This window comes from Pteropus alecto, unplaced genomic scaffold (assembly GCF_000325575.1).
Source record: "Pteropus alecto unplaced genomic scaffold, ASM32557v1 scaffold109, whole genome shotgun sequence".
In the NCBI taxonomy this organism is placed as follows: domain Eukaryota; kingdom Metazoa; phylum Chordata; class Mammalia; order Chiroptera; family Pteropodidae; genus Pteropus; species Pteropus alecto.
The window spans coordinates 8,820,657-8,831,864 of record NW_006494608.1 but is presented as its reverse complement, the minus strand read 5'-3'; the positions used below and the strand labels follow the sequence as shown (position 1 = coordinate 8,831,864).

Here is an 11,208-nt window from a genome sequence, read left to right as displayed (position 1 = left end):
AATCAAATTCATTGACAACGTCTTTCTGGGGGATGCACCACCTGGGGTTACTCCGCAGAAGGGTAACTATCTGGGCTCATTTGACCGCTGTTTTGGAGGAATGCAGGTGAACAAAAGGGAGTTTCCACTAGGCAAACTGTTTCTTCCGCTTCCTGTTCTTTGCTATTTTGCTTTGTTCTGGTGTTAAACCACCAAGTTTCAGAATCAGATGAAACTTCTTGTAGTGAAGGCCTACCATGAGGTCCCCATCAACCCCATTACCTGATGACTAAACTAGATTTCATGATATCAATCAAAGGACCGGCTTTGCAATGGCCAAACTCACTGTTCTGTATCAGGCTGTTAATATCGAGCCTGGATCTCTCGAGATTTTTCTCCCTAATGCCGAGCTGATGGAGATGTGCACTTTTTCTGGGAAAGCATCTACATAATTTCTCTTAAGCCCCACAACTCCCTAGGAATGACTGGGGGCTTCTTTCCCCGTTGGCTGGCTCTTATGAGGAAATAAGGAAAAGCCTCAGAGTGGCTGGGCCTGCAACAAGAGTCTGACAGCAGATCAGCAGTTATCACTCTTTGAAAGGGAAGTGTGGGTGTATTATGTTGCTGTGGCAACCGAAGGCAACAGAGCCACAAACCTCAAAAGGCAGAGCCCATTAAACAAGAAGGAGTTTCAAGCACCTTGTGTCCCCCAGGGACTGGACCTAACTTAATCAAGTGAAAAGTCAGCATCCAAAATTCCTCAATGACGCAGAGGAAGCCAGGGAAACAGTCAATGGCTAGTCATCACTGACTCACAGTCACAGAACGTTAGAGCAGAAAAGAGCTGCAAAGAGCAGCCAGTTAGACGCCTCGCTGTACTGAGAAAGGAACTGGAAGTCGGAAGGTACTTGATCAGGGTTCTGCCACCAGTGAGTGTCAAAGCCAGAAAGACCACCCTTAAGGCCTTCTCTTTGTATAGCTTTAACAGTTCGCAAACACTCACATTGCTTTAAATTCTTCTGGCCCTGAACCAAGAGGAAATGTTTATTCTTCTTCAATGAAGAGGCTAAATGGAGACTGCCCAGTTTTCTCATCTGGGAGAAGAATACTTATCTAATGGAATTCTTATTAGGGTTCAACGAGTTAATAGTTTTGGGATTTAAGAGGCTATAATAAGGGGCACCCCTCATCCCTTACAGAGTTCTGAGTATTAAGGAATGGGCAAGAAGAAATCAAACAAATGCAATCAAAATATCAACTTTATTACTGATAAATTTTATATTGGAGTTAGTGGCTTATATTTGTGGGTAAGTGAACTCCAGAATTAGACAGGGTACACTTGCAGGCTGAAGCAGGTCTTCCAGTTGGGAACTGCCCCTGGAAACCATGCAGCATGGGGAGAACAGGTCTGACAGCATGCCCAGGAGGAGGCCAGCTGCCAAGAAGGGTCTGAGCTAAGCGTATGGGTTCATACCCATATTCCTCCTCCCACTCCCAGCCTCTTGTCCCTCCCTGCTCCTGGGCAGAAGTAAGTCAAGGTCAGAAATCTTATGCTAGAAAGCTTCCTCCATGTGGAAGAAAACGTCAGGGGTGAGGGAAACTTTTTCACCCCAATAAATACATATATTGCACTTAGCACTTGGTACAATAGTAAATCTCAGTAAAAGTTAGCCATTACCATTAGGATTCTTGCTATAGCCTATTAATCATACCAGAGACTTATTTGCTTTCCCTGGTGTGACTTCTCTAATTGTGTCTACCCTCATTAGATATGTGACCTTGGGCATGTTACTTAACCTCCCTAAGCCTCAGTGCCCTCCTCTGTACTAATAATATGTGCCTACCCTTTAATTGAGAGGATTGCATGATTTAAGTGGAAAGGACTTAGTGTCATGCCTGGAACATAGTAAATAGTCAGTGAACAGTGACTATTGCTATTATTAAAAGAACTTGGGAGCCCAGAGCAAAATAAATGCAAAATTAAGACTGAGACATAATCGATTTAGAAGCAGCATGTAAAGGGAAGGCTGGCTACTATCCACTAGAATTATAGCAATTGCTTTTATTGGATCCACAATCTAGATGCCTTTTCCCATCACTTTCCATAAAATGAGGAGAAACTCTCAAACTGGTGTTCTCCTTGGGAAGATAATGACGTTCTTGAGGCTGTGAGCTCCTTGGGAAAAGATAACTAAGTGCTGTTTAGCATGGAGCCAAAATGGCTAGAGCTAGTCACAGAATCTAGGAACTGCTGTCCAAGCTCCAGGAGGGTAGATACTGCAGGAGATTGTCTTACTACTTTGTCTTTAGCACCTAGCATGGTGTCTGGCACATAGCACATGTTTATTAAATATTTTCTGCATAAGTAAATGAATGGAGCAGGTTGCTTTCCATATCAGCAATGGGGAGATGGTGACTAAAGGGATGTGGTCTGATTCCTTTTCTAGATCTACAGAATGCTGAACCAGAGCATTTGCATAATCCTTGACTTCAGTCTTGCTGATGAGTAGAGGAAGGGAGGAGGAAATCACCCGCAAAAAAGACAGATCGCTACGTTTTTTTTCCCTCAAAAGCCCAATGGGTGTGCTATTTTGAAAATAGGAGCTTGAGTTATTTATGCTACAGATTTCCTATGCAAAGTGATATGAGTGTAAGATGTAATATTTTAGCAATTAAGGTAAACTATAGAAATAGCCCACTTTAGACAGGGACAGAGGTAGGACCCTGGCAGATTTAATAAGACATCCAAAGAAGCTACAAGCACACTTTATGTAATAGCAAAAGACTGCAAAGAATACAAATGTTCACCTATAGGAGACTGTGAGCTCAACACCACACAATGGAGTACTGTGCGGCTGTAAAAAAGAAAGAGGAGTAGTTCTGCATATCAAAAGGACCTCTGGAGTATATTGTTAAGTGAAAAAAGCAAGGTGTGGAACAGCGTGTAGAGTATGCTATTATTATCTAAGAAAGGGAAGTACCTACTTACATGATTTTGCTTTTTTTTAATGTAAAGATAAACCAAACACTAGTAAAAATGGTTACATATAAAAAGATGGGGAGATTGAGTGAAGGGGCAAGAAAGAGAAGTTAGACTTGACCTCTCTCAGTGTACTTTATTCTGTAGATTTGACTTTGGAACCACGCATATGTTTTAAATAATTATAAAACAAAGTTCAGTAAAGACGGGTTAAAAAAAGAAAATCCTAAAACTTGAAAGCAAATAAAAGCAATGAATCTAATTGAATACTGAATTAGAGACTTAACTATACAAAATTATCTGATAACTTGAAAATACAGAGAACAGACTATATCTCTACTATGATATATCCTAAAGATAAAAAGGAACTGTGTATTAGTCTGCTAGGGCTTCCAAAAAACAAAGTAGCACAGACTGGGTGGCTCACACAACAGCAACTTATTGTCTCACAGTTCTGGAGGCTGGAAGTCTGAAGTCAAGGAGTCGGCAGGGTTGGTTTCTTCCAAGGCCTCTTTCTTTGGCATGTAGTTGGCTGTCTTCTTCCTGTGTCTTCATATCGTCTTCTCTCTGTGCATGTCTCTGTCCTAATCTATTCTTGTAATGACACCAGTCATATAGGATTAAGGCCCACTCTAGTAACCTCATTTAACTTTAATTGACTCTTCGATGACCCTATCTCCAAATACAGTCACATTCTGAGGTACTTCAACATATTAATTTAGGGGGACATAGTACAGCCCATTACAAATTGTAAAGGAATTTATATTCTATGTTTTAGTAGTAATATTAGTATTGGTGCATGTGTGTGTGTGTGTGTGTGTGTGTGTGTGTGTGGTGTGTGTGTGTGTGTGTGTGTGTGTGTAGTTTGAGTTTCAGCCCCAGCCAAGGCCCCAGACACCATGAAGCAAAGACCTGTTTCTCTTCCCAAATTCCTGACCCATAAAATCATGAGCAAAATTTAAAAAATTGTTTTAAGTTGCTGAGTTTGGGGATAATTTGTTATACAACAATAGTAACCAGATAGAAGCATTTTGTCCAACTCCAAAGAACGGGGGCACCTAAATCTTATCAACCCTCTAGATATATAGTTCTACCTACCAGATTGCAGGATTAAAGAACATGTTAAGGGAACGTAACGCCACAGAAATACAATCAGAAAAATCCAGAACATAGAAATATCTGCAGGAAAATGATCTGGCTTTTTCAATAACAACGACAAAAAAAGTTACAAGAAGAGAAAAAAAGAAAGGGAATGTGTAGATTAAAAGATTTGAGAGACAGATCAACCATGCAAACTCAACATGTGGGCTTTGTTTGGATTCTGATTTAGACAGACCAAAACAAAAATATTATTTATAATACCATGGGAAAATTGGGATACTAACTAGATTGTTGATGGTCTTAAAATTATGGTTAATCTTTTTGAGTCTGATAATGTTATTGTGGTTATGTTTTGTTTTAAGGATCTTTATCTTAAAGAAATTAGTGCTGAAGGATATGGATGAAAAGATGTAATATATGGATTTTTTGTTAAAATAATCATAAGTCTACGGAAATGGATCAGTCGTGGTATTGCCTTTTTGAAGCTCATGGTCTAGTGGCAAAGAAAGAATATATGCAAATGAAGTATAAGGAGAAAAAAATGCTAAGTATTGCATAAAAGAAATAGGTTGTCTGTCTAGGACAAAGTTTCAACAAAGAGTTTATCTTTATACAATCCATTCCCATCCAACAGACTTATATGCTTTACTCAGTATCTATAACCTGAGCCTCCCAGAGCATAGTGTAACATAGGTTTGAACCTGTGTACAAAATATGACCTCCAACTACCAGTTATAATGGCTGCAGCTTTCACAACATTGCAGAGGGGGGTCAACTTCATGCATCTACTTGATGGTCATCTTAGCTCAGGCTGCCATAACAAAATACCAAATCCTGGGTGGCTTAAATAACAGACATTTATTTCTCACAGTTCTGGAGGCTAGGGAGTCCAAGATCAAGGTGTCAGCCAATTCTCTTCCTGATGATAGGCCCCTTCTCTTTTTTGGGCCATGTCTTCACATGGGGAGAGAGAGTGCCTTGGTGTCTCTTCTCTAATCTGCTCGTAAGGACACCATCCTTATGATCTCACCTAAACTTAATTACCTCCTAAAGTTTTGAGCATGTTCCAAGTTTTTCCTCCAAATATCATCACACTTGGGGAGTAGGGCTTCAATATATGGATTTTAGGGGAACACAATCAGCCTATAGCAATGGTCTCCTTCAGTGTTTCTTCAAGGTTTGGGCCACAGACCCAGTTGCAACAGAATCACCTGTTGAGCTTTAAAAAAATACTTAGTATCAGAAAACTTGTCTCCGAGTCAATAGGTTCAAGCTGGGCCCTGGCCTCTGACTTTTTAAATAGCTTCCTGGTCATTCTCTTGAGCATTCTAGAAGAGAACCACTGGCTGAGAAATGGCCAGTCCATTAGGGGTGGCTACAATTGGGGGTAGGGACAACTTAAACATTACATTTCATAAGGTCAGTATTTCCATCCCCCAGTTTCTACTTCCTAATTTTGATTTTGGATTTATTTTATTTTATTTTTTGCTTTCATAGTTCAGGGACTGATTACTGACAAGCCTCCTCACTCTCCTGAGCAGATACTAATTCTTCAACGTACCATAATCTCCAACATCTGAACATAGTCACTATTTTGTACTCATCTAATTTAATCCAATTTAGACCTGCATTATTTTCTTTTGCTGAAGCACTTCAGAAAGCAGCATGAAGATTTGATGTTGTTTTTTTCTTCCCAGAATGAGAAAACTCTTCTTCAACAGAGGACTTTTGTATTTTCTTTCTTGGTCTTTTAACTTCATTTAACACTTTTGCACCCATCCAAGAAAAAGAAAATTTTCTAGACTGTTCCAAGGAATTACACACATGGTTTATAAGAATATAAATTCCTTATAAAACTGTAAGTTTGCTTCGATTCACTAAAATATACAATGTGTTTCATGAGATTAAGTTTTAAAATACTTTTGGGTCTTGGAATGGGTTTCAAAGTGCTACAATTAACTATGGATTAGTTGCAAGCAGATTTTTAAATTTGTTGAAATTTTGCCTTTTCCCCTTATCTCTTTGTTGCCTGCCTGTGGATGGCTTCCCTGTATCAATTACCAGCCTAAAATGATTGAATGACTTGTTCCCTGTGTGCCAGGCACAGTGAATGACAACAGAAAAAAACAAAACAAAACACATTCCCTATCTTCAATATTAAAATGCAGGTGGGGAGATAAGAAATCACAAAAGATTGTAAAACAGTGTAAGTTTTGAGCATGTTCCAAATTTTTCCTTTATTAGAATCCATGTTAGCCTTCTAGCTTAGCTGACTGGATAACCTGTGTGATTTGTTTTCTTCATTCTTCTTTGCTCAAGCATGGGCTATCAAAGAAGGCAACCTGGCATTTTTTCAAGGCCCTATGAAATAATCTGAGCTTTGTATGAATTTGTAGAAAAGAGAAGGGAGTAGCCATGGTCTCTGTCACTGAAACTTCTACACGAATTTAGGCATCAATGGAGCACTTTACCGAGAGAAGATTTGACTGTCAAGCAGTGCTTGGAACGAGCTGCTGCCAGGACAGTCTCCACCTGCCTCTCTTTCTCTCTCACTTCAGTCACTGCTGTTATGTGAGCTCAGTCACTTTTTCTCTTCAAGCTCAGGTTTGCTCATCTGGGCAGTACCTCTTTCCAGTGGATCAGCATTCTGCAACCTGTTCACTGTAAAGTCGACAGCGAGCTTTGTCACAAATGCAGGTCCTTGATTTACCTCATGTTCTGGCCAAAGGATCCTTAAACTTTTGTGTACGTGTCTTTTTAAGCAACATTTTATAATTCTCAGACTCTGAGAAAACAAAACCATGCCCCAGTGCCCAGAGAGAGGCTATGTGAGAGCTAATTAGGTTTTTCTTTGCTTTAAATAAGTAGCTTGTCTCACCATTCCAAAGGACTGACTTTAATTCTCAGCACTTTCTTTCTTATAACTTGCCAAATGTACAACATTGCAGGACGGTGAGATCTGGATCTTTGGTGCTGGGGTCAGGCTGTGAGGCTGTGATTCCCTCAAAGTGCACATTTGATTTTATACCCTCTGCACCCTTTTCTTATTCAATCGAGACTTAGAAATAAAATAAAATGCCTGTTTCATACTTACCCTTGGGAAGAGAATTACAAAGGGTAGGTGAGTTAATTTCCCAAGAAACTCATCTTATAGGAAATTTCCTACCTGGCCTGCTGGAGAGAACAATTCACTGGGTTACTTCATGTGCTGGGTTACTTCAAGTGCCTTGTCCAGAAAATGCCTGTTGGGACCTCTTTTGATTGTTAGTCAAATTTATATGGAATCTAGGGGTTCTATCTGCTTAGAGCTGCCAGAAGTCCAGGATTTTTGACTTTCTTACTGCTTAGATGCTTTTTTGCCTATTTCACTAAGCTAATAATGTGACCGGTATCTCTGGGAAATGAATGCTTGGTCTGGTTATATTGTTATCATGACAAGACCTAAATTTATTTTACATTTATAAAAATCAGTCAGATCTGTATACTGTATAATACCATTTATATGAAATGTCCCGAATAGGTAAGTGCATAGAGACAGAAAATAGATTAGTGGTTGCCTAGGGCCTAGGGAGTTCAGGGGCAGCAGGGAGGGAGGAATCGGAGTGGCTGTTTATGAGTATGGAGTTTCTTTTGGGAGTAATAAAATGTTATAAAATTGTTTGTGGTGGTGGTTACACAACTCTGTAAATATACTAAAAACCATTGAGTTGTACATTTTAAATGGGTGAATTGTATGGAATGTGAATTATATCTCAATAAAACTGTTATTTAAAAAAAAGTCACAAAATGCACAGGGAACATTGAGGAGGGTATGTACCTGAATTTGTTCCAGTGGAGACAAACCACCTTCCATCACTGAAGGAGAAGAGTCTAGTCTCTTATCCTGTCTACCCTTACTGCACACACAGCTTCTCTTTGGGGCTTTTTACAGTCTTGTTATGGTCAGTAGAAACGGTGAAGGCCTGGTTACAGCTTGCCCTTGTTTGCAATCAACAATAGACACGAATAATGTGACCATGGCTCAAGTCAGCCATACACATGAATTCTAGAAGTTTTGGACATGTGCTAGGAGCTGGCGGGGCTGACCAGCTAGAGATTCGGCTCCTTGGAGAGACAGTGGTTGGCCAAACTTGGGCTCCAGGGCCAAGATGTTGGTGAAGGCTGGAAAAATGTCTTCACCTGACCTGAGGGTGGAAGGTTGCTGTGGAAGGAACTCTGAGGGAAAAGAGAGTTCTCTGGCTCGGTCTGGACATATAGTCTGGGAATTTGTGAGAATCACAGCTTTTGAGCCCAATATTTCTCTAAATAACTTCTATTCTAGCACCCCTCTTCCATCTCACCACCCTTCCATCCCTAACCTCTAAGGGAAACTATACCAGGTTGGGGGGAGGGGAGCAGGGGAGCTGGAGGGGACTGTAAGTGACTGCACAAGTGGTAAGGTACAGCACCAGTACAAGAACATGAGACAGTTCTCCTTTGTCACTTAGTAACAACAGTCTGTGATGGTTACTTTTATATGTCAACTTGGCTGGGCCACATGCCAAGATATTTGGTTAAATATTATTCTGGATGTTTCCCTGAGGGTGTTTTTGGATGAGATTCACATTAAATCAGTGAACTTCAAATAAAGCAGATTGCCCTTCAAAATGAAAGTGAGCCTATCCTATCAGTTGAAGGCCTGAATAGAATGAAGGGCTGACCTTCCTGCAGCAAGAGGAATTCTGCTGGCAGAGGCCTTTGGACTTCATCTGCAATGTCAGCTCTTCCTGGTTTGCCAGAAGAATCTGTGGGCTCAAACTGCAACTGTCTCCTGAGTCTCTAGCCTGCTGGCCTTCCCTATCAGATTTTGGACTTGCCAAGCCTCTACAGTGGCATGAGCCAATTCCTTAAAATAAAACTTTTTCTCCATATATACACATTCTATTTGTTCCATTTCTCTGGAAAACCCTGACTAATACAGGCCATACTTCTCCCGCTTCAGGAATGACACCTTGGAACAGAATGGAAAGGAGACTGGATGACTGCAAACCAGGGACAGAAGCTACCGGAGTAGGAGCCGAGGCCTCCGTGCAGCGACTTAGTAAGCACAGTTGGTGGAGAGCCCTGTGAGAGAACGATGCCTTCAACTACAAAAGAGGGCTTGGGAGGTATCCATGGCTGGTGCAGCTTGGAGAAATGTGGGTACACTAAAATACGGAAGCAAGTCATGCCTGCCAAACCGGAGTCTTCATGTAGAAAGTGCTTCTTATAGGGAGGGTCAGGCCCAGGTGGGATCTCCAGGCTTGGAAGCAGTCATTTCAAATTTCTGTTCTTTGTGGACAAAGCTATTCAAATATTCATTAGGCAGGGGCAGCAACATTCAGTTTCTTGAGCAGCCTTCAGACGTTGGAAGCTGGCCTTTGAAGCTCTCCTAACGAATAACAAATAGCAATTCTTAAGTCCTCATGCACATGGGATAATGCTTGGCAGTCAACCAGGGCTTACACTCTGAAATAAATAATATCCACTTTGTCGCACTTCCACAATCTATAAACTTCCTTGAAATTTACAAACACGTGCATTCTCTGAAACAAGAGTCATGTATATAAAAAAGATGCAAGGAGGAAAGGGCCTTGATATTTAGGAGAAAAAGAGCTTTCTGTGAACAGAGTTACACAAGAGAAAGTATAGAGAAGGAAATGAGGAAGCAGAGGGCAAGGCAAAGGCCAAGCTCAACTGAAATAGGAAAATCAGCCAGAAAGCACATTGCTCGGTCTTTGAAGATGTTTCCTTCAGGTCCCACTTTGCTCCAAAGCCTAACTAAAGATGGGATGGCGAGTGCTCTCACCTGAGTCTCTGCAATACGCATTGTCCACACTGCTTCTTCGGCACATGGCATGGTTTTCTGGAATCATAACCATTTCTGTACAACTGTCCTGACTCCCCAGTTAAATTTAAAGGCAGACTTTTTTGGAGAACTAGTGTATCCTTAGTGTAAGAAATATGAACCAGACTAGGTTTTAAACACAAAATAAATTAATACAGGGGAGTCGGTGCTTATGAAATAGTTGAAAGTACTGAAGGAATAGGCATCCAGGCTGGTGCCTTCTGGAATGACTACCTTAAAACCATACAACTGACCCCTGCCCCACCAGGAGCTACAACCTATGCCCAAATTATGAGGGTGGGGATCAGGGAGCTCATAAACACATGGAAACTATTGAGCTCATGAACACACTGCAGGTGCTGTACTCGAGAAGTATAGAAGTTGAGTTCAGAAACCGCTGTTGCCAACAACATGAAGCTTGATTAAGCTGCCAAAGGGGGGGCGGAAAAAAAAGATGACCAATGACTCCACCTTCTGAAACTCACAATCAGTGACTTGCACATTCACAACTGTGAGGGAGACTGGGAGATGTAATTTTAAGCTTTCCAGCCTCTGAAACTCACAAAGGCACCCAGGAAGAGGTAGGAATGGAATCTCAATGATAATCAAATTCTGATACAAGTAAGTAGTGATTATAACTGGGCTGTTATCCTTGCCCTATTTCAGGGATAATCTTGTGATGGGCCTATTCAGCCCTACCCAAGATCAAGTGCAAGGCTTACTTTCCCTCCCCTAGCCTCCATGCCACTAGAGGTCCAGGGCCTCTCCTTCCTTCTCAAAGTCTTGTGAGCTTTCCAGAATGCTGCGAGGAGGAATGGTTCATGTGAAATAGAGAGCACAGAGACCCAACAATTTCTCTTGCCTGGCAGGCAATGGAGAGAGTGTGGCTGCTGTCAAGTGTAAGTCCTCACCAGACACCTGCCAGAAGGTAACTAGGATAGCCCTTTGGCACAGGCAAAGTATATGGTTTACTTAGATGCAGACTGGCACTCAAATCCAGTCCTCTCCTCCTGGCCCCACCACTTCTCTCTCATCACTTCCCTTCTATCTCCCTCATTCCTCAGCTTGGGGAATACTCTCCCACTCTGGGTAAGAAACTTTGCTTCTATGTCTGATGTTTTCTCCAAAATCTGTTGCCTATAAGTCTTTTGGCAAAATCTGTTGCCACTAAGGCGCCTAGAGCACTGGTTTTCAAATGTTACCTGCATCTGAATCACCTGGAGAGTTTGTTAAGACACAAACCACTGGGTCTCATCCTCAGAATTGCTGATTCAGTATATCT

General features: G+C 41.3%; 1 protein-coding gene across 1 annotated transcript in view; it reads left to right on the top strand.

Moving 5' to 3' along the window:
* The window catches only part of LHFPL3 (LHFPL tetraspan subfamily member 3), a 530,561-nt gene extending 520,985 nt beyond the window's left edge, over positions 1-9,576 (top strand). Inside the window, exon 3 of the mRNA XM_025041935.1 lies at positions 9,042-9,576. Within this exon, the coding sequence (XP_024897703.1) occupies positions 9,042-9,169 (128 nt within the window). The 3' untranslated portion in view covers positions 9,170-9,576. The remainder of the gene's footprint in view (positions 1-9,041) is intronic.
* The last annotated feature ends 1,632 nt before the right edge of the window (positions 9,577-11,208 follow it).